At 33.7% G+C, this 25,139-nt stretch overlaps 1 protein-coding gene across 8 annotated transcripts in view; it reads left to right on the plus strand.

Annotated features, from left to right (window-relative positions):
* The window catches only part of FAM13A (family with sequence similarity 13 member A), a 152,631-nt gene that overhangs the window by 122,506 nt on the left and 4,986 nt on the right, over positions 1-25,139 (plus strand). For 7 of the 8 annotated variants that reach the window (XM_031942266.1, XM_031942265.1, XM_031942259.1 and 4 more), the window contains 4 exons: positions 4,520-4,737; positions 5,799-5,882; positions 18,547-18,642; positions 20,448-20,522. In XM_031942266.1, the coding sequence (XP_031798126.1) occupies positions 4,520-4,737; positions 5,799-5,882; positions 18,547-18,642; positions 20,448-20,522 (473 nt within the window). The remainder of the gene's footprint in view (positions 1-4,519; positions 4,738-5,798; positions 5,883-18,546; positions 18,643-20,447; positions 20,523-25,139) is intronic. The other variant, XM_031942260.1, reaches the window with a different exon arrangement.

A 25,139-nucleotide genomic window follows, 5' to 3' on the forward strand; every position in this document is an offset into this window, starting at 1 on the left:
CTTTCTGTCTAGTTAGACTGCATCTGCAATTCTTCTTGATGACTAAGTTCTGATAGGATATAAAAAATATTCTCTTGAACACATGTATATTCCCATGTAAAAATGAGGACACATGTGTATCCCCATGTAAAAATATAAACAAGACTTCTGGGAGCCAAGATGGTGAAATAAATAGTAAATCATTGTAATTCTACCATATTCACCTCCAAACAACCATATATCCTGGAACAGCAAAAACTAGTTAAAAGACAAGATGAAACAATCTGTTAGCCTAAGAAACTTGAAAGATCAGCAAGAAAGTCTGTCACAAGTAAAGAGGGAGTGCAGTCCAGGACAGGAAGTATTCTGTCAAGCCATCAGCAAGCCCCACTTCAGCAAACCAGCCAGAGATTCTGTGCCCCCCAGTATTGTGGAGTAGACAAATACCAAAACCAGGACCCTCCCTCCCCCATATACTTCAGCATAGCATAGAGAACTGGCAGACTAGCTCCAAAAACCACCCTGTGTTTCAACATAACTCCAGACAAACAGGAAATGTCCAGAAGCAAGATTGCCATGTGCTTCAGCGTAGCCATGGAGAAATGCAGAAACACCCCCGAGCTTCAGCACATGCCAGCCACAACTACTAAGATTTCCCCCACACAGCTCAGCACTGAGTAAGCTGCCAAACCCCTGTGGTCTCCAGCAGTTCTAACCCCCTACCCTCTCTGTACAGCAACATATTAGAGTCCCACATGGGCCTCAGGGCAACATCAGTAAACAAATGGAGCCTGCAACCAATGGCACAAGAAGCCTGAAACAATGCCCCTTCCACTCTGAGAGCAGAACTCAGATTAAAAAAAAAAAAAAAAAGGCAAAAAATAACAACAAAATCTGATCATGAAAAGTTAAGACAACAAGGAAGATCTTAGAAAAAAGAACAACCATGTCAAAACTCCCATGGCAAAGAAAAATGGTAAATGGTCTCAAACCCAGAAAGAACTCAAAAAAGGTTTTAAAAATCATGAGAGGTAAAAGAAAAACTGAGGAAAAAATAAGAGTAATGCAAAAAAATTTATGAAGTTAAAGAGTTAACAACTTGGAAAAAGAAAACAACTGCTTAAAAAGTTAGAATTGGCCAAATGGAAAAGGAGATTCAAAAATCCACTGAACAAACTCTTTAAAAGATAAAACTAGGCAAACAGAAGCTAATGTCACTTAAGACATTAAAAATAAAATTCAAAAAGCAAAAATAGAATAAAATGTAAAACACTTCAATGGAAAAACAACTGACCTAGAAAAAAGATTCATAAGAGAATGCCATAATCATTGGACTACCTGAAAGCTATGCATGTCATCTTTCAAGAAATTACAAAGGAAAATACTACCAATCACTTCTGGGAAGAGATGCTAAAAGACAAACTCCAAGAAGCATTATAATCAAATTACAGAACAAGGAAAAAATATCACAAGTGGCTGGAAATACTGGGGAACTACAATCAGGATTGCACAGGACTTAGTAATTGCAATATTAAAAGATTTGAGATAATAATGGAACATATTCTGGAAGGTAAAGGAGCTAGGACTACAACCAAGAATCATCTACCCAATGAAATTAAGCATTATTATGCTTAAAATATTAGAATATTTTCTAAGGTGGTGGGGGAGGGAAATGTTCATTCATTGAAATAGAATATCAAGCTTTCATAAGAAGACCAGAATAGGGGGAAAAAAAAAATTAAGACCCAAAGACAGCCTTAAAAAGGAAAAGAAACCACTAGAAATTCAATAGAGCTGAACTGTTTGCATCTCTACATGGGAAGATGATACTTGTAATTCTAGAATGAATATACATAGAGGGTATTGGGTACAAGGCAAATGTGAGAAAATGACACAAACAGTAATAAAGGGCTTAGAAAAAAAGAGTACCATTGGGTGCAGAAGGAAGAGAGAGGTAGACTGAGATGAATTATTTCACATAAAGAGGTATGAAAGACCTATTATAGAAGAGGACAAGATAGGATGGGCAATGGGCATGACTTGAATCTTACTCTCATTAGTATTGGCTCAGAGAGAATGATAAACACAATCAGTTGAATACAGAAATCTATTTTACCAGACAGGAATATAGGAAAGGAAGAGATTAAGTAAAGGTGGAGTAGGGTGGGGTAGAGAGAACTGACAAAAGAGGAGGCAGACCAGGGAAGTTACTAGACAGAAGTAAATCAGTGGTAAGGAAGGAGATATTGAAAGGAAAGTGGGGGGGGGAAATAGGATAGAGGGAAACACAGTGATCATAACTCTGAATGTGGATGGGATGAATTCTCCCATAAAAAATCCTATCATATGTTATTGACAGGAAACACACTTGAAGCAGAAAGATGCACACAGAATTAAAGGGGCTGGAGCAGAATCTATTGAGCTTCAGCTGAATTAAAAAAAAAAAAAAAAAGGCAGGGCATCTTAGACAAAGGAAAAGCAAAAACAAACCTAATTTTAAAAGATAAGGAAGGAAATGACATTTTGCTAAAAGACATAATAAAATGAATTAATATAATACTAAATATATATACCAAGTGCAATAACATCTAAATTCTGTTTTTTATTATAGCTTTTTATTTACAAGTTATATGCATGGATAATTTTACAGCATTGACAATTGCCAAACCTTTTATTCCAGTTTTTCCCCTCCTTCCCTCCTCTCTTCTCCCCAGTGACAGGTTGACCAATACACGTTAAATAACATCTAAATTCTTAAAGAAGTTAAGTGAGTTACAGATTCATAACCAAACAAGAGACAGAAATGATTATGAAAATGTAAAATAAACAATTGTGATTATATTTAGCGTAAAGGCTTTTGCACAAACAAAGCTAGTGCAACTAAAATTAGAAAGAAAGCAGATAGCTGGGAAACTATTTTTATAGCAAATATCTCTGATAAGAGACTTATTTCTGAAATATATAGAGAAGTGAGCCAAATTTATAAGACTATAAGCCATTCCCCAATTGATAAATAAATGGTCAAAGGATATGAACAGGCAGTTTTCAGATGAAGAAATCAAAATTATCTGTAAGCATATGAAGAAGTGCTCTAAATCACTTTTGACTGGAGAAATGCCACTTCACACCTATCACATTGGCTAATATGACAAAAAAAAAAAAAAAAAAAAGGCAAAGATAAAGGTGGGAAAGAATGTGGGATAATTAGGATACTGATACACTGTTGGTGGAATTGTGAACAGATCCAGCCATTCTGAAGAGCTATTTGGAACTATGCCTAAAGGGCAACCCTTTGATCCAACAATACTACGACTAGGTCTTTATTCCAAAGGGATCACAAAAAATGAAAAAGGACTCTCACATGTGTAAAAATATTTACAGAAGCCCTTTTCATGATGGCAAAATATTGAAAGTTGAGGATTTGCCCATCAGTTGGGAAATGATTGAATAAGCCGGGCTATATGAATATAATATAATACTATTGTGCAAAAAGAAATGATAAATAGGCAGGTTTCTGAAAAACCTGGGAAGACTTTTATGAACTGATACAAAGTGAAATGAGCGAACCAAGAAAACATTGTAGATGGTTTCAGCAACATTTGTGTTGTAACTCTGAATGAGTCAACTCTTCTAGTGATCCATGACAAATACAAAGGCTTTAGAAAAGAAAATGCTATCCATATCCAGAGAAAGAAGTGGTGGGCTCTTTAAGTGCAGATCAAACCATACTTTTTTCACTTTATTCTTTTTGTGGCTTTTTCCTTTTGGTCTATTTCTTCTTTCACAGCTGTGACTAATATAGAAATATGTTTCACATATGGCACATGCGTAACCTATATCACATTGCCCACCATTTTAGGAAGAGGAGAGGAAAGGATGGAGAAAGAAAAATTTGAAAGTCAAAATCTTGTTAATATGAATGCTAAAAATTATCTTGACATGTTATTGGGAGAAATACTATTAAAAATATAAAGAACTTATCTTTGATCTTTTATGATGGCTCATTCATGTTTAGCTTTTTATTCTTTTCTTAATTTCTGTGTTTGCATTTCAAATTTTCTATGCCGCTATTGTCTTTTTGTCAGGAAAGCTTGGAAATCTTCTCATTAAAAATCTCATAAAAATTTTTTTTCACCTGTAGGATTATATTTATTTTTTATGGGTAAATCATTTTTGTCTTTAAACCTAGATCTTTTGCCTTCTAGAATTTTACACTGAGCTCTTTGCTCCTTTGATAGTAGTGGCTTGTATGGTTCTGATCATGACTATTTGAGTACTTGAATTCTTTCTTTCTGGTTGGTAGCGGAATTTTTTCTTTGAATTGAAAACTTTGGATTTTGTATATAATATTGCTGGGAGTTTCATTTGGGGAGTTCCTTTAGGAACTCCCCATTGAATTCTTTCTATTTACTCACTGCTTCTAAAAGATCTGTAGAGTTTTCTTTTATAATTTCTTGAAATACGATATATGATCTTTCTTGTTGTACTTCTTCCTATTACTCTGACATCTTCACTCTGCTTCTCACTGCTTTTTTCTAAGTAGAGTCAAAGTTAAAGTTATCTGAAGAAGAGCTAGTTCCCCAGATGCGGCAGCGGAGCAACACACTCCCCAAGAGTTTTGGTTCTCAGTTGGAAAAGGAAGATAAGAAACGAGAGATAGAAAAAGCAATGACACCTACTATTGAAGCTACCCTGGAATCTATTCAGAAGAAACTAAAAGAGAAGCGGAGAGAGACCAACCATCCTGAGGACATTAAGGTATGGGAGTGACAGAGTAAAAAAAAAAAAAAATATCATACTTTTATTCAAAAATGTGCATAGAGCCTCTATTATATAGCCTTACCATTGGAGTTCTGCAGTACCCTATGAAGCAGAGCCTTAAATTCTGGGCCCTTAAAAATGTGGTAGATATAACAGAAATGCTACTAAGTAGAGAATGATTATTCATATATCATATAAGTGTTCTATACAAGCTATTATATAGCCTAATTCTCCACAAAATGGACTGTGATTTGAGAGCAGACTTATCTTTTTATTTTTCTTTATATCCCTAATACTTAGCATAATCATTATTGATAGTAGTTGATTTTAATGATTATTAGAGAAAAAGCAAAATCAGTAATTTGTGTTCTAGATTTTATACAAAGGAATTCATTGGGTTAAGTGAAGCAGCATGTTGTAGTCAAAAGATTTCTCCTTTTGAAGTTAGAGTACATAGACCAGAATTCGACCTCTGAAACAACCTGTCTGAATTTGAGCAAGTCACTCCATAAATTTAATTTTCCTCATCTGTAAAATGAGAAGGCTGATCTAGATCATCCCTTTCAAGTCTAGGTTAATTTATTCAATTTTGTATTTGTATTACCACTCAACTGATGATTCTCTGTGATAAAATAAGTGCAATCAAAACTCTTAGACCTAAGCAGAATCATTCCTGTTTAGAAATCAAATATTACCTTAAGGCAAGAATGGCTTGTCACAGATACTTCATTCTTCAATATAATGTGGAGATACTTTCAGTGGTCAATTAGTTACTTCAATCATGTCCTAATCTTCATGACTCCATTTTTCCTGCTTCCAACTCCAGTGCTCTATATAATTGCCACCTAGTTGCCCTCAGAGCTCAATAGCTATTTATTATTGATGGTGATAATGTAATGATAATGTATTCTGACAGTATTTGTTCAAAGATTCCCTAGTAGCCAATTCCAGAATTAGCTGTAGGGTAAGGGAACCAATGGCATAATAAGCATTTCAAGTTTTTATTTGAGGAAGTCATTTAAATAAAATATTTTTTCTTTTCTTTCTCCATTATATAGGATATGACCAGAGAGCAGATTGCTATTGAGAAAGTGGCTCTGCAGAAATCTTTGTTGTATTATGAGAGCATCCATGGAAGACCGGTAGGTTAGCTGCTCTATCTTTTCGGCTTGGCAGAAACTTCTTAGTTTGAAAAATAAAATTGCTTTGTCCTAATTTCAAGAAAGGTTCATTCTACTTCTGGTTTATATCACTTATATGACTCTGGGGAAATCAGTTCATCTCTTGGTAAAGGAGTTGTTGACTTGCATTGATAAAAGGTGATTCCTCCTCCAAAAAATAAATCCCTAGAACAGAAAATTTTTAAAAAAAGGTGTGTCTTCATTGGAATTAACCAAACTTTTAATCTAGGAGGGATTTTCACAGCCTAATAAAGGTCATCCCAAAGATTCCAAAGAAAAATCACTTTTCAAATAAAATTTGGTAATAGGATGATTTGCTCTCCCTTAATGAAACTCAAAAAGCAGTGGGATCGGCTGGGAAACTCTAGGCACTGGCAGTCTGAAACTAGCTTGGTCGATTCAACTATCTCATTTTCTTTATTATTACTTGTAAAATAAAAGGATTAGGCCAGATGATCCATGGTTCCTGCCAATGAGGTCTAGTTAATGAAGCTTTAAATTGATACAGTAGCTACAATTGCCTTTTTTGAGATAATGATCCATTCTTCACATCATTATTAGTTTGAACTTCCATATACGTGGTCATATTATTCTCTGCCAAAAACACTTTCTAACTTATTTTTGCCTATTGAGAAAATCAAACTCTTGGCATTCAAGATCTTCATACAATTTGACATCATTCTTACTATCTTTCCTGTCTTATTTCTTATTACCATTATTTCCTCTATCCCATTCCCATGTGCTTCCTGAAGCTGAGTTTTGGCTAAATCTGGAGAACTGAAAATAACCTTTATTAAATCCTTTACTTTTCTTTCTTCTGCCTTTGTTCAGATTGTTCTTTAGACCTAGGATGCCCTTTCCCTCTTACCTGTCTATTGAAATCCCACCCATCCTTTAAAGCCCAACTCAAGTGCTATAATCTCTAGGAAGACTTCCTTGATCCTTCTTGGTAGTAATGATCTTTTCCCCCACTTGAACCTTTCATTCTCCAAAGCACTGAGACATCATTATTTTTTTATTAGTTACTCTGTATGAATCATATTCTCCTATTAGGTTATTATCAGGTGTGTCAGGGCAAGAGCCATACCTTATCAACATGCTCTCTTCCCCATTACCACACGTGTTGTTCTACATATAGTATGAACTTTAAAAATTCTTAACTAAAGTTTAATTCATTAATTTCTGAAAGATTTTAAGCAGGGATTTCCTTTTTCATTTTTATAACAGGAGACATTTTTTTCTCCAAAGTAACAAGTTTAATTTGTTTCATTTATTAACTGTCAGTTTTATTCTCAGTATTTCCCTAGGTATTCTAAGACATAAAGAAAAAATGCTTTTCCTACTTTGCCTGAAATCATGATTTCTCCGTTCCCAGTCCCACACTCCCATAATCTGTAGTGTTGCCAGATAAACAATCCAGAATTTCCAAGGCTAACTTCATTAAATAACAACGAGTTTTACAACTGAGTGTCATGTAACTAGAAAACAAAGACAAATCAGGTTCTGTTTTGAACATAGAATTTATTATAAATATTCTTTTAAAAATATGAGTTCAGTTGAGATAACTTGGGTAAGGAATGGATATGAATGAGAGTTTGAGAATGTTACATGGTTTTAAAAGAAATAAGCTTTTGGTTTCACCCCACTGAAAGTAAATAGTCCTGCATTTAAATAATAGTTCATTTTTTTCCTCTGGAGTTAATTTTATTAAAAGACAGTATGATAGCATAGATAGAAAGTTGGCATTAGAATCAGGAAAACCTGAGTTCTAGTTCTGCCTTTGATACTTAGTGGTTCTTTGACCTTAAACAATCAGGGGCAGCTGGGTAACATAGTAGAAAGAGCACCAGCCCTGAAGTCAGGAGGATCTGAGTTCAAATTTGGCCTCAGACAGTTAACATGTCCTAGCTGTGTGACCCTGGGCAAGTCACTTAACTCCAATTGCCTCAGCAAAAAGAAAAAAAAGTCATTTAACCTCCTCAGTGCCTCAGGTGCCTCTTTAAGACTGTAAATTATGTATTTAGAAGCAATAGCAAGCTATATACAATAGATTTGTAGTTTATGTACCATCACATTTTCTCCCTATTCTGGTATGTAATGGAAATGCTTGGGGCAGCTAGATGGCCTAGGGGCAGGTGGCAGCAGTAGATAGAGCACCAGCCTTAAAGTCAGGAGGATTTGAGTTCAAATCTGGCCTCAGATACTTCTTAACACTTATTAGTTGTGTGACCCTGGCCAAGTCACTTAATCCCAATTGCCTCAGCAAAAAAAGAAAGAAAGAAAGAAAAAGAAAGAAAGAAAAGAAATGCTTGTTTTGTTTCTTAAGTTCAGAATAAAATAAATAAAAAAGGTTAAATTTCTCTTTAAAAAAAGACTGTAAATTATAAAACCTTCATAGATCTGCATAGGTAGGAAGGGATTCCTTATTTGAACCATTAAAAAAAATTTAAAATTTTTAACAGATAATGACATTTTCAATCATGAACTATGCTGTCTACAAACTTCAGAATTCAGAACTCCATAGTAGCAAATGAAATTGCTTTATATTGATATATATGTTTATTTTTTTTCTGGACTCTGCTTTTAATCTTTTGAGCCCTTCAACCCAATTCCTTACTTGATTTTATTGTCATTTGCTTACCAGTATGTTTACTTCATATTTAATAGATATATCCAAATGAATAAATGAAGGAAAAAAGCATGTATTAAGTGCTTGTTATAATCCAGGCACTATGCTAAGTGATCGGAGTACAAATATCCCCAAGACAGTTCCAATCCTTAAAGAGTTTATTCTAATTGAAAGAGACAAGATATATAGGAGAATGATTGCAAGAGGAGTGTTTTGAACAGAGAAGACACAAAGAATGGTGATTGGAGTCAGAGGACAATAGAAATATTGATTTGATAACTGTTCTTAGAAATAGAGTTGGAAGAAATTGAGGGAAAAGAGGCACTTGGCAGAATTGGCTGCTATTGGCATGATAGGCCTGTGGCTACTCAAATAAGCTGAAGCTCACTAGGGAAAGCCAACAATCACAGAGATTCAACCCACTCCTACCTATATGTATAAAATGGGGATAATAATAAGCCACAAAGTTTTTGTGTTGATCAAATGAGATAACATATAAATAAATAATATAAAAGCTATTAATATTATTATTACATCAACCTTGCTTGCAAAAAATTTAGTACTAGTGTTCAAATTTTATATATATATATATATATATATATATATATATATATATATATATATATATAATGTGCCTAAATTGAAATAGAATCTATTCATCTACCCTATTCATCCCTCTTGGCTACCAAGAACCTTTTTTTTATATCCTTTTCATGAATGAATTGGATTGCCTTCAGTTTTTTATCAAAACCTTTTTATTATTTTTACTTTTTACTCATTCTCCCTTGCCTTATATCAAAAGAATCATGCTACCAGTTAAGGGAGAATATAACTCAAAATTTTAACCTTTTATAATCAAAAAAACAAATGGGTGATATAAGTAGTTTGTTCTCCTGGATCTGATGAGTATACAACATTGAGCACTAAATTCATCCCACAAGTTAGTTTTTGTTTTTTTTTTTTGACAACTAATCAGTCTAGAAATCAAAGAAAATCTTACATTTCAGATATATAAAGTGAGGTTGAACCCTGAATTTTAAACAGAAAATTTAAATATTACTTCCTCTTAAAAGAACTATCTGTGTTTTTTCCCCAGAAAAGTAATTGATTTGCTTTTGACAGAATTGCTACATTCAATTAATGATGATAGTGTACACTAGTAATGCCAAACTCAAATAGAAATGGAAGGGGCCACTAAACTATATATATATATATATATATATATATATATATATATATATATATATGTATCTCTGTGGGCTGTATATTGACTTAGAATACTACTTATAAACATCATCTTTATTCCATTGCATAATTATCTTGTTAAAATAGTTCCCAATTAATCTAGTTCAGGCTGCACATGCTCATAAGTATTGCAACCTGCATGGGACAAAAAATAACCCTAATTCTCCAGAGCTCTGAACAAAAGATTATTTGACAATCCTCCTGGCAAATATGTATGTGGATAAAGACTCTAACTTCATGAAACAGAACTGACTTTTAACAAGCAGACAGCAGGAGAAAAACTTTTGTTCCTGAACTCCAAAATATCTGGTTTAAGATATTTTTTAATACATACCCATATATACTCATGTGGATAATGTAGACACCAGATGGTGGTAGGCACCACAAGTTGGGGTTCACTCATGGTAAGAATTTGCATTGGCTGTTCTCTTTGGCAAAAGATAGATTTATTTGGGGAAATAGGTTACAAAATGAAGGAATACATAGATACCAGAAGTGATAAATATGAAATAGAATTGGGAGAGTATATGAAAGACAAGTTTCTCAGTGGAACTCACAATTGTTGTTATTGTTATTTAAAGGGAGCAAGCACTCCATGAGGTTGGGACATGTCCTAATCTGGCAGGCTAAATCCCGAAAAGGCTTTAGCACTCTAAAAGAGTTAATTAGCTATAAGCAGGAGATTTAGGGGAAATACCACATGGCATGGGGGAAGGGGAAGGAGAAAGACAACACAAGGCAGAGTGTGCAGAGTGTGTGGGGGGTTGACCCAAAGGAAGGCAACAGCCTTTGAATAGCTTTATTTATAGGAAAAATTTAGCTCAAGGACATGAGTGGGATTTCTAACAAGATGTGGCAAGGTGAGACTGCTCGAGACCCCTATAGAAGGTGGTCTCAAGAGTTTGCCATAACTTGGATTTCAATCTGAGCAACCTCCCGAGAGGGTGGGACCATGAAACTAAAACCCTGCCTGCCTTGGGGATCAGTTTTTTAATTTTTCTCTGTTCAACACACCATTCAGGACCTCAACACATAACATTCAATAAGTCGTCATTAAAATAGTCTCCATTATTTTTAAAAGATATTACAGAGAAGTAAAGAGAGGGGGGAAAAATCCATAATGCTGATATTATTTCATTGTAGTACTCTGATTTATCTCTTTTGACATTATTTTTAGATTTTATTTCTTGTTTTATTAGATTGTTTAATCCATCCAAATTTTAGGTAATGTTTTTTAGGTTTGTGTTTCCCTACAGGTTTTTTTTTATTCCTTTCCATTAAATCAGTACATATATTTTAAATTGGTTTTGTCACCACATTTGGGACTTACTTCCCAAATTAGCACATTAATTTACTATTGATAGAACTATGAAGTGACCCAGCCATTTTGGAGAGCATTCTGAAATTAAGCCCAAGGAGTTACAAAGCTGTGTGTATCCTTTAACACCCAGCAATACCACTATTAGGTCTGTTTCCCAAGGTGATTTGGGGGAAAAAAAAAGACTTACATATTCCAAAAAAATTATAGCAGCTCACTTGTTGTGACAAAAAACTAGATTTCAGTGATACCCATAAATTGGGGAATAGCTAAACAAGTTGTGATATAGAATTATGATGGAATACTGCTGTGCTATAAGAAAAGGAATGACTTGCATGAAATAATAAAAAGTTAAATTAGCAGAAACAAGAGAACGTTATACACATAACAACAATATTGTTCTAAAAACCATTTTCAATGATTGTCAATTTGAATATTGAAAATACTCAAATCAATTACAAAGAACCTATGAAGGAAAATTCTATCTCCAGAAAAAGAACTAATAAATAGAAGTATATATATAGTATGATTTTACATATATAAACATACATATACATGCATACATACGTATCTATGTATACATACATATTTGTGTCTGATCATCTCCTGAGGTAGGGAAGGAAATTAGAAAAAAACATTAAAAGTCCAAAGCAGAGAACAAAAGAAAACTTTAAAGGAAGCACAGAAAAGCAGGGTAGTATTGAAAATGTTATGTAGTGTTTCTACTGCTTAGTTTTTTTAAAAAAGTAAGCACTGTAAAATGAAATTTCATAGTTTTATATTGAATCTCTTTATGTTGTGTACAGGGAGATGTTTCAGGGTTTTTTGTCTTTTTGTATTTAACAAAATAAATAAAAATTAAATTTGAAAAGAGAGACTTCTTTCACCATAGAAGTAAATTAAACTTGTCTTCTAATCCCAATCACTTCTATCCATTGTTTTTATTCTTTTTTTAAAAATTGCATATACAGACTATTTCCGCTTATTAAGATTCTTCTTATAATAAGTAAAACAATTAAATAAAACTAATAGTACATTGACCTCATCTGAAAGTGCACACTTTTCACCTTTGTAGCAGCCCCCTCTCAATTTATGGAAAAAAAAATTAGCAGAAACTTATTTTCTCTCCCTTGACCTTAACCTTATTTCTATTAAAAAATCTCACAACTTTCTTATAACAAAAATGTATACTCAAGCAAAAGCAAATTCCCTCAATGGACTATATACAGATATAGATATAAAGATTTGACTCATTCTGCACTATAAATCGGTCATCTCTCTAGCATGTTTCGTTATTAGGCTTCTGGAATCATGAATGGTTATTGAATTAATCATAGTTCTTACAGCTTTTAATGTTGCTATTGTATAAATTTTTATCCCAGTCATGTTCATTTCATTCTTCAACATGGTGTTAAAGTATAAATTGTTCTTCTGGTTCTTTGTACTTCACCCTGTATCAGTTGAAATTTTCTTATTTGTTAGGCCCAATAGTAGTCCATCCTATTCATTTGCCACAATTTATTCAGCCATTCCTCAAATGAAGTACATTCCATTAGTTTCCAGTTTTATGCCACTACAAAAGGAGCTTCTGTAAATATTTTTGTACATAAAGGATCTTTTCATTTTTCTTTGATCTCTTGTGGATTTAGGCCTAACAGTAATATAACTGGATCAAAGGACATACTTTATCCAGTAAGTCCATAGGCATAATTCCAAATTGCTTTCCAGATGATTAAACCCAGTTATGAGTCCATCAACAATGTATTAGTGTGCCTATTTTCTCACAACCTCTCCAACATTTGACATTTTCTACTTTGTCATGTTGATCGTTCTAATGAGTATGAGGTTAAATCTCAAAATCACTTTAAATTTCTCTAATTGGTTGTGATTTAGAGTATTTTTTTCATACAACTATAGATAGCCTGGGCTGCTTCTCTTGAGAACTGTCTCCTCATACTCTTAGACCATTTATCAATAAATTTGAATCATACTTACTACAAAGATTTTTCATTCAGTTAATTGTTTCATTTTTAATCCTGCCTTTATTAGATATTTTGTGCAAAAATGTTTAGATTTTATGTAATCAGAATTACCTATTTTATTCCTGGGATCTACATTCCTTGTTTGTCATGAATTTTTCTTCTCTCCATAGATTTAATAAGAAATTTTCCCTAATACTTCTCTAATCTGTTTGTCTCTTGTATAAGATGTGAGATGTCAGTCTAAATCTAATTTCCTTCATATATACCACTGTCTAATTTCCCCTATAGTTTCATCTTCTAAAAAGACCAAATGGTTATGTAGTGAATGTTAGCACAAAAGCTCAAGAAGTTAAGTCAATTGGTTTTCAATTTTCTATAAGACTATATTCTTAAAAAAAAATCTGAAGCCTGGGTGACAAAGATTATGTAAAAGTCATGAGCTCTACTTCTTAAAAATGATTATGTTAATATTTTTACTTATGGAAAAAGAACTGCCTATAGAATTAATGTCCCATCTCTGACACAAAGCTGTATGACCCTAAGCAAAACTCTAAACCTTTCTATGTTCCAGGAAACTCTTGGTAGCCTGCAGAAGCCTATGGATCCCTTTTCAGAATAACTTTTTAAATGCATAAAATTAAATCCATAGGATTACAAAATAGTTAATTATATTCAAATTCAGTTATCCAAAAATGTCAGGTTCCCAGACTCCCAGATCAAGAATCTCTACTTTGACTATAAATTTCAAAACAGTTGATGATTTACATTAGTATAGGGAGTTCCTGACTAGGAATTTTCTACTCTGATGATCTGGGCCAATCCTTCATATTGTAACACTTGGCATATGTTATCTTATTTAACCCTCACAACAACATGTGAAATAGGTTCAGTTATTCCCACTTTTGTTGTTCAGTTGTACCTTACTCTTTGTGACTTCATTTGGGGTTTTCTTGGAAAAGATATTGGAATAGTTTGCCATTTCCTTCTCTAGATTATTTTACAGATAAAGAAACTGAGGCAAATAGGCAAAATGATTTGCCCAGGATCCCATAGTTAATGTCTAAGGTCAGATTTGAACTCGGGAAGATGAGTCTAACCACTGCACTAGTTGGCTGCCCATTCCTACTTTACAGATAAGGAAAGATTGAGGCTGAGAGAGATTAAGTGGCTTTCCCAGTATCAAAGGACTACTAAATGTAAATGTCCGAGGCAGACTTAAAGGTCTTTCTGAAATTAGGAACAGTACTCTATCCTCTATATCATGTAACTGCCTGTACATAAGTATTTAACAGATCCATGTAGGGGATTCTCCTTTCACAAAACAAAGTAGATTGCAAGGTACTCCTTTCATATTACAGACTTAGAAAAGTTAAGAATCTCAAGTGGAGTACGAGAAAAGGAAACAATTTGCCTTATCTGCAACTACGTTTTCCCAGAGAAAAAGCCTGAGAGACGCAGAGAGTGGGGTAGTGGCCCTAGTCCTAGCCCTGGGATTGGGGAGAGCACCCCAGCACTGGAGCACAAAATTCCAAATCCAGCCTTTGCAGTCCACCTTCCCTAAGTCTGGGATATAGGTGTGACAATTGTGGTCATTACTGTCGGCCCTTAATTATGGCTCATGTTTCTAAGGAGAGAACTGGTATGGCTGAGAGATGGAGCCCCACTGTATGAAGGCAACAAAAGATGAAAATAGACAGAGAAAAAGTAAAGCAAGCAAGCTGTATTGAGTGAGGAAGTGTTCTTAAAGTAAAGGAGCAAGTCTGGAGAGATTAGGTGCCAGAAAAAGGTGAAACAGGATTATTTATAGAATTTATAAACTTCTTATCTGGGTGAAACTAGACAATTTGCACCAGGGAGTAGGAAATTCAGGCCTTGGGATGGAGACCAGAGTTGATTCATCCTGGGGAATATACCTGGAGAACTGGCCGTCAATTGATTTTTAAAATCTTTCATGGAAGAAAAAGACTACAGGTCTTAATCAGTTTCTGAACTTCCTTAGAGTTCTAGAGAGCTGAGGAGGCTATTTTATTCCTTGCAATCCCTTTATAATCTGGTAGTTCAATAACCTGGAACTTCTGACCTTTAAGAATTATAATGGCTGAAAAATTCATCACCCTGCTGCTATATTCTCAGACAACAGGTATATAGTGTGTTTGAGCCTTTCCCAGCTTGTTAGGACCTCCCAGATTTGGGACTCTGCTTAGTGTAAGATTTTAACTTCTTCCAAAACTCAGTCATTTCCATGGCATTGTATGTAAGTCATAAAAAAAAAAAAACTCTAATGGATCATTTCTTTGACTCAGAAAATCCCTAGTATCAGAAATACCTGATTTCTACTTTATTTTCTAATATATATTAGATGATGTGGGTTGTCTTATCAGCATTATGGCAAAAGTTAGATTCATTAATAGGCAATTTTCATTTCTATCTCTAAAACTAATTGAGTGCTTTTATTATTTAAAACAAAAGAAGATGGCCAGCACAAGTGTAAATGTGCAGCAAGTCTATATGACAAGTCAGGTCTTTATTATATTCACCACACGGAAGATTTGGTCTCTTATAAGCAAAATGAAAAAAATCAGTATTTTATGTTCTATAACATAATAATTCTATAATATAAACTAATAATTTTAAATATCAGTACTTTATTTCCTTTATAAACATAAATTTTAAACTAATCTCACTTAAATTGAGCAGTTAGGTCATACAGTTGATAGAGTGCCAGGTTTGGAGTCAGAAGACTCATCTTTTTAAGTTTAAATGTGACCTCAAACACTCACTAACTGTATGATCCTGGGCAAGTCACTTAACTTTGTTTGCCTCGGTTTCTTCATCTGTAAAAATGAGCTGGAGACAGAAATGGCAAACCACTCTAGTATCTTTGCCAAGAAAATCCTAAATGGGGTCACAAAGAATCAGACAAGACTGAACAAAAACCACAAAATCCTTTAAAGAGTAAGTATTGTTTCAGGATTTAGGAGGAACTTAGTATATTTGGTAAAGATAAATCAATCACAAAAGATGAACAGCTTTCAAATTCTATCTTTGTAACATCTTTTCTATTAATAAATAGTAGATAATTGATTAGGACATCCTTCCTAAACTTTGTAATGTTTATCTAATTGGGTATATTACAGGAATATAAGCTCAGAATAGAAAATTAAAGATTTAGGCTTGATTTCTTGGCACTTTATTTCTATATTTCATTGATTCTTAAGTAAAAGTATGTTCTAATTTTCTGCCAAGCAAATCAAACAATACCAGTACTTCAACTCCACAAACTTTTAATGGTTAGACAGCTGACTTCAAACCCAGCAAAACTCAGGTTCAGGTCACATCTCTGATCTAGACTGCAAAATTGCAGTGCAGTGCAGTGAAGGTGCAAACCTACAGTGGTAGAGTGAGTTTCTCCATTTAGGATTTCCCAGTACCAATGAAATCACAGGTCTAGTTCCTATTTGTAACTTTACTATGTGGTAGATATTAGGTTTAAAAGACAGCCGATTTTAAGTAAGCATACAGTGGACACAGTCATTTTGAGGAGAGAGAGCCTTAATTATGGATGAAAATAGAGAAAGGCCTTATATCAGCAGTGACATTTGGCCCATCTTTGAATAGAGCTATGGGTTCCCAGAAATGAATGTGAGGAGAAAGGCTAGAGGAATAGAAGTGATCCAAAGGCAGCAGCTGGAGTGGAATGTGAGGGAAAGATTCAGAAGGTCACAGTAACCAGAAGAACCAGTGTAGGATGGGGAGTAGGATAAGAGCAACTAGAAGAATCAATCGGATCCAGACTAAAGTCAAACATTTGAATTAGGTACTTTAGTAACTTTCAGGATTACCAAATTCATCAACAGTTCAGTTAGGTATATAGACTTTGAGGACAGATCATTACTAAAGAAGTTAATCTAAGAAGAAACAACTACTCCAAATCCTAAATAAATATCTCAGTGTGATTTGTTTGTATCAATGGTCAACTTACAAATATGAATTAAGAAAAAAAATCATTTTGGCACAAGAGAGCCAAGCAATTACAGTCACCCATTAGAATGGAAGAAGAGACATGAATAACAGTAGAAATTTCAAAGCTATGATATTTTTGAATTGCATTCTGAAAAACACATTGTCTATGATGCAATCTCTGACATATAAAAACTTGGACATGCTCTTATTACATTTCATTCCAATCCACATCAATCCCCTGGATATATTTTTTGATCCAGTTAGACTGACTTTTTCATGTAGATTACACACATTTTCTCAACATGCCTTTAATTTGCCTGTCCTTTATGTATGTCATCCTTTTCCTCTTCACTTTTGCTTCACAGAGTTCATAGTCTCCTCCAATGCTCAATACCATTTCCTAAATTCCCCTGCTACCTGAAGTATCTTTTATTAAGAGAACTAGGTATAGGAACTAGACCTTAAGTGTACTTAAGCACTTTTAAGTGTAGACTTAAGTTTCTTTCTCAATAAAATGTAAACTTCTTGAAATCAGACTGTTTCAGTTTTGGCCTTTATGCCCAGATAACCAGGATGGAGTAATAAATAGAGGGATGGCCTCAGAATTAAGAAAACCTAGGGTCAAACTCCACCTCTGGCATGAATTATATTTATATCCATATTGATCTGCATTGGAAAAGAAAATTTCCTCATCTAGGAGTTCCCTAAACCATTGAAATTATGAATACAGTCCCTATACTTTATTCCTAGTAGCTCGAACATAATAGGTATTCAATAAATGCTTCTCTGGTTGATTGATATTGATATTGATTAGTTCAATGCTTAGCCACAATCATCTTCAAGTTTTTCCCATTATTCCATAATCTACAACTAATCAGCCAGCAGGTTGCTATAGATAGGAATCTTTACCCTTTCTGACAGTCTTGTTGCTGAATAAAATAAAAAGAATTTCTGGTACAGACAGACCCAGCTAGAAATGTTTTTCTATTGGATCTACAAGGATCTACTGGAGGGATAGAAGTGACCCAAAGGCAGCAGCTGGAGTGGAATGTGAGGGGAGGATCAAGCAGGTCACAGTGACCAGAAGAACCAGTATGGGATGGGGAATAAGAGAAGAGCAATTAGAAGAATCAGTTGGATCCAGATTATGAAGATTATAACATTAGATTATGACATGTTAAATATTTGAATTAGATATTTAAGTCACATGTATGATATATATGTCACATGTATCATTACCTATGTTTGAAAACGATGCTATTAAAAGTCTGACATAATTTACTAATATTATCTTAAATATGTTGATACGATTTATTGACTAAATGGTATTATTTACATAGATGGTTCTTAACTCAAAAATTTATGGCCTGGATTGAATAATTCTCCTCCTTAGCAGTGATCCTTTAACCTTGCAGCTCTGCTTACTAAGATAATTGGCATCACAAACCCAGCAGAAAGGTGAACTAATTGTACTGTTCTTATTTTCAGGTAACAAAGCATGAACGTCAGGTTATGAAGCCATTATATGACAGATATAGACTGGTCAAACAGATTCTGTCACGGGCCACCCCCATTCCCAGCATTGTGAGTAGAATACTTTCCTTGCTTTCATTATAAAGGTGACTTTCCAAATTCTCATTATTATGTTTTAACAGCCTAACATTTATTTTTTATTTATTTTACTTAAAATTCAGGGAATAAAATAAGCATTTCCATAACAGTATAATAAAAAGACGATTGCACATGAGACTGCAAATCTACAAAATACAACTTGCTATTACCTCTAAATACACAACAGTTGTCACATAAATTTCTTTTTTTTTCTTTTTTTGTCTCCTTCCCCTTATCTGAGAGAGATCTATTGTTAGCTACAAATAGATTTGTATATGTTTGTGTACCACCACAAATATATATAGTACACACGCATATATTTGCATATAAAATTATTCTTACATATTAATATTTATCATTTCTTTCTTTGAATGTAAATATAATCTCTCTTCATATGAAGCCTAAGAAATTTTAGCCAGCTAATTGAAAGAATGAAGAATTTATTACAAACATCTATGGCTATACTTGCCACAAATAGGCAAAATTGATCAAATAAAGCTTATCATATTCCCCCTTTAAAATATACAATCTTTTAATCATCAGCTTTAGTTATTCATTTTGTCTTCTAAATTATGATTTTTCCTGCCCCTTTGGGCAATATATTTTGCCCATACATATAATCTATTGACATCCCTCTAAGCCTGCTCTCATGCAACCTCAAACAACATGCTCTCAATTTTTTATCTATGCAGACTTGTGTGAGAACGCCAATAGCACTCAGTGCTCCCCTATAAGCAAAGTCAAAGTTAAAACAGTAGCAATCCCAGGCCTCCCCTTCCCTGTGAAGTGGGTTTATAATCCTATCCTAGCCTCTCTTGAAACTTTTACCCAAAGAAAGATCTTGGGATCCTGGCTTCAGAAAGACAAATTCCCGTTTATGGTAAGAGACTTTAAGGGGTTAAAAGGGATTATGGAAAGGAAAAGGAGGAAGGTAATTTTAAAAGGGTTGTGAAATGATCCTATTGTCCACAATACTTGATTATTTCTGGTAAGCTCTCTCTTCTTTGACCCCTCTGTATTTGGGTTGATTTATGTTAAAAATTAGTGCTTTTCCCCACAGTGATGGGGAATGGCTTCAATTTATTGGACTATTTCCTATCATACATTCTACTTCTTGTTGATAATGTTTTAGAAGGTAGCATTCTGTTCTGCATTCACAGGGGGTACATTGGTTTTGAGAAGGGCATACATACACACATACATTAATATAGCTACTTGCTGCCTTTTCTTAACACGGTATTGTCTCTTTTCTGCTAGAGAATTCCTGATGACAACTCAGTTTCAATGCTACTATTGTTAATAATGCTATTATTATTAAGACCAATCATCCTACTAATATATTCATGACACACCTTGAAAACATCTCTAGATATACATCTTGTCACTTTATGTGATCACTGAAATTCACTTATGGTGTTAAATTGAACTTGTTTTTTTTCTGACCCCGAAACTCCTATGCTATTCTTGTGATTACCTTTCTCCCTTGGGGCTTTTTTTAATAGAGAGGCTATTCATTAGAATAGAATAGTTAGTTGGGGAGACATCAGCTCTAACCAGCCATCTTAAATACATCTCAGCAAGATTCTTTCCTAGCTGGATATTGTAAAAATTAAATTAAACAAATAAATAAGTGGATCATATTTTTGATTCTTATTTTTCTCTAAAAAAAAGTTAAAATATAACTGTTGGCTGAAATAAAAGAAAGGCAGAGGGCTGGGAGAGAGAGGAGGAAGAGAAAGTGATTCACAATATAATGTATTTGTTCATGCTTGTCACAGGGTTCTCCCTCCAACAAGCGGCGAAGTCCTTTGCTACAGCCAATTATCGAAGGTGAAACAGCTTCCTTCTTCAAGGTGAAGACATCAAACTATAATAGCTAATAATTATTAAGTAGTTAATGAAAACTGTATCGATATGTGTTTCTCCAGTATTATTTTTCTGTACTGTCTCCAGAAAATCATTAACTATGTGAACTTTTAGTTTTTTATCTTTTTATCATAGATGAGCTTATTCCCATTGCTTCATTTCTTAAAAAAACAACAACGACTTTGCCAGAAAGAGCTTTGGTGTATCTTGGTGTTTGATTTCATAAATAACACAAGCTTCTGAAATGAATTTTCTTCATTTGAAATCTAACTTCCACATAGTGACAATTCAGTTAGCAAATGAGATCATACTTTTCTACCTATGCTAGGATTTTTCTCCTGCTCTATGTCATCCTAACTAGATTTTTTGAAAAAAGCACTATTTTTGCAATACTTTTCATATTTGAAGATCTTAATTCTGAGCTACCCTCAGTACAATACGTGATTTGCACAGCAACTCTTGAAAAAGGCACATGGCTGACCAAGAAACTAGTAAGATTTCAGATTCTCAGATATTTTCATTTATCTTTTGCAAAGATAATCCAGAGCTGGATGATATTGTATTTTAACTCTGATCAAGTTGTTGCCTATTTCATATACCATGATTTTTTTAGGAATTTGGATACTTGTGCATGAAAATTAGAACATTATTCTTATATATGCATGTGATAGAGCTATTTCTACATAAGAAAACTTGTTCTTGATAACATTTAGTTTAATAGTGCTTGTCCTACTACATGAATTATAGACATGCTTCCAATTTGTCCTTAAAAAGAAATCCTTAAAAATTCTTATCCTATAATTACAATCATTTTCTTAGCCTCTTTGTCAGTGTTATAGGTAGGAAATCCATTCCATTTCTAGAGATTTCTAATTGTATGCACATATATATATATATATATATATATATGTTTATATTTTTACATATTTCTCTTCTATATGCTGCTTCTTCTAACCATAGATCCTAGTTTTGCATTGGTCCTAGCTTTGCCTTCTAGAGCACCACAAAGTCAAATTTTATTCCACTTAGCAGTCTTCAAATACATAAAGAAAGCTAGTTTAGCCCCAAGTCTTCTATTCTCTAGGTCAAACATCTATAGTTTTATTAACCATTCTATATGATATATTTCATACCCATTTCATTATTTTAATTGCAGCTCTCTGAACAAGTAATTTGACTTGACATTCGAAGCATGACATTTTTAATAAGTGTAGCGTATAGTGAGTCTATTGGCTTCCTTGATGTGGACATCATATATATGTTAATATTGTCTTAGATCACATTAAATGTTTTATCAACCAAAATTCATGGGTTCATAGGTTTAAGAAGCATGCTTTCTTCTAAATCAAGTGTCAGATTTGAAGGCCCAATGTATTTGGCAATATCTACCAGATTAAAATGCAATTAAAAAATGTTTGACAGAATAAACAAAAATACATTATAACATAAATAATGTTAATTGGTGGTTTTATAAGTCAATATACAGAGAGCAGGGATCTATTTCTATTTGAGTTTGACACCTTTGATCTAAATTATTGGCAAAAAACGTGGATAAAATAGACCTATAAAGACAGAAGCATATGATACCAGTGTAGGATGGTATTAATTTATTAGTTATACAATCCACTGTGAATTCCACATAGTGAATCTAGGCCACATTTTTCTGGCTTATCAAAATAACTGACATTTATATGGTACTTTAAAGTTTGCAAAAATGCTTTATATTCATTAACTCATTTGAGTTTCATAACAACACTATAAATAATATTCTCATTTTACAAATGAGCAAACTGAGTTTCAGAGAGATGATTTGCCCATGATCACAGTGCTACTATCAGAACTTAGGTCTTACTGACTTGAAGACTAGCTCTGTATCACAAGGATATTTTGAGAGACATTGCCAGAGGCCTTGATGAAATGCAGATTCTCCTAGTCTGTCTATTAATAATATCAAAAAAGGCAAATGAAATTAGTTGGGTAATTGGCACCACTCTGTTGACTACCGATTGATAAAAGTGATCCTAAAGCAGTTCTTGAATTTTGTTTATATTTTCCAGTCCCTCTTGGAAAATTGGGATGCTTCCTGTTTCCAGTCTGCTACTGACTTTTGTTTGTTTAATAATCACAGTGGTTGTTTGTCATGACAAGCTTTTAACACTTTGGGAAGTAATTTGTCCAAATCTGAAGACTTGACTTCATTTCTAAAGACTAGATGATACTGTATCATTATATCCTCCTATCTTTCTTGAGTGTCTCTTTCCTTTTTAAAAATATTCTTCAAACTGGAAAGGGTCGATAATTCTTGACAGAGAAGCTTTTGTGAACTCTGCTTTCTCTTTCTTACTTGTTAATATTATATAACCCACCTCATCTGATGAGAGATCTTTCCCTTTTCATTTCATCATCTGTCCTCCAGTTTTAAGAGGCCATTGTTATTTTCCTTCTTTAGCAACTGTTAACAAGTTGGAGCTTATTCTACACTTTTACTTAGTGCTATTCCTACACCTGTTATCCTTGGCCTATGTGAAAGAACTTGCTTCTGAAGTCCCTCTTATTACATGTTTCTTATAAATATGAGTTCATCAGATATTTATCCCTGTCATTTTTTGATTTCTTCAAATGCTTTCCCTTTTTTAGTCAATGACTGTACTGTCAGAGTTCTGTGACCCACACTATGGGCTAATGACTGGAGATGTAAAAAAAGAGGGGGGGGAAATACATCCAACTCTCAAGAAGTTGCCAGTGTAATAGTACAGAAAACATGCAAACAGCTTTGTACAAACAAGATACATATATGTTAAAATGTAGATAAGAAATTAATTAGCTTTAAAGGGTATTGGGAAAGGCTTCTTGCAGAAGGTAGGATTTTAGCTGAAGGGCAAGGCAGAAAGTGAAGATGAAGAGGGAAAATTTTCAGGCTTGGGAAAATGTATAATGTCCAGAAGAGAGTCATGTTCAAGGAATAGCAAGGTTGCTAGTGTCACTGTAAGATGCTAAACTGAAAGCAGGGAGAGAGATTTGGACTGGATCAATAGATCTGAGAATCTGCATAGAGAGAAAAATTAAATCTAAGGGAGCTAATGAGATCACCAAGTGAAATAGAAAAGAGGGAGAAGAGAAGAAGGCCCATCAGAGCCTTTTAGGAAAAGCCACAGTTTATAGGATGGAGATCCAGAAAAGAAGCCTGAGGAGGACTGATCAGATATATGATAAGAGAGCAGAAGCAAGAGTGAGAGAGCCAGCATATAATCAAAAAAAAAAAATTCCCCAAAGAGAAGAGTATGGCAACGAAAAGAGGGGGATCCACATGAAAGACTGCTAAGAGGTTCATGCTAAAGAAGTGCTTTTGGATTTGGCAATTAGGAGACATTTAGGGATCATGGTCAAGTCATGAATACTTTTCTAATTTGTAAAAGCAGATGATTAAAATCAGGTGGTTCCTTTCACCTTTAACTCCCATTATTTTAAATGGTTTTTTTTTTTTTTTTAAGTATATATACACTTAACTATACTGGATTAAGGTTTTCTAATGTAGTAATTGGCCCATTTTAATTGATAAATGAAATGTACTCAATTGCAGAAAAAGAAAAAACATCTAAATTCAGGGCCTTTTAAAAATGAGGTTTAATTTAATGAAATCTAATAAATATTTAAAAACTGTATTTAAATTTTAATGAACAAATTTTAGCATAAAATTATATTTTAAACTCTGATTCTAGCTACTTATTAGAGCTCAGGAAAACTAGTTATTTTGCCAAATATCAGTAAGTTGCCTATAGCAAAGACTCCATAAATTATTTGAGGTCTTTGGTTTAGATTTGAAAAAAATAGAGAACTTGATTGTATTTTTCTGTCTTTCCCTCTTTTCTTCCCATTCTGAATATCTTGGAAAGAAAAATAAAAAATAGATTTTGTCTTTTTAAAAAATCTATATCCTAGTCTATTGACAAGCAAATAAGATAGTAGGGTAGTTTGTTTTTTAAGAGATAGATTTACAAAAGCAGTTTGCATCTTCTAAATTCATATTTTCCTCAAACAATTCCTTTTTTTAAATGAGTACGAAATTGTGTGCGTGTGTGTGTGTGTGTGTGTGTGTGTGTGTGTGTGTGTAGAATCCAGATTCCCTTTTCTCACTAAATTCTGCTTTTGTTATGACCTATGAAGTCATATCCTCTTATAATATACCCTCAATGAGCCTTGTACAATAGGTTTCATATAGATCAGTTTGTTTTGGTGTCATGAGTTCATATAATTGTTAAGTCATTCTAAGAAAGCACCATTTTGAAGAAATTTCTATAAAATTTTTTCTCTTGCCTCTGTTTGATAGAATGTCTGGCATTCCTAGCATGGATTGCTAAATCTTTTGGTTAGCTGTTTAACCTATTACCTCCTTGTAGATTTAGTTTTTATAATGAGAAATATGGAGGGCAATCATCTTTGTAGTCTTAGTTTTGAGAATTCTTTGAAGTTCATGAATACTCAGGACTTTCATGTCTTCTTAAACTGCCATTTTTTTTTTTTTTTGCCATGTTTTTGTTGTCTCCTCAAATGTTTTCTAACTAACCATCTTTATTGCCGCCCTCAAGCAACCAAGAAATGTTTCA

Source organism: Sarcophilus harrisii, chromosome 6, assembly GCF_902635505.1.
Source record: "Sarcophilus harrisii chromosome 6, mSarHar1.11, whole genome shotgun sequence".
In the NCBI taxonomy this organism is placed as follows: domain Eukaryota; kingdom Metazoa; phylum Chordata; class Mammalia; order Dasyuromorphia; family Dasyuridae; genus Sarcophilus; species Sarcophilus harrisii.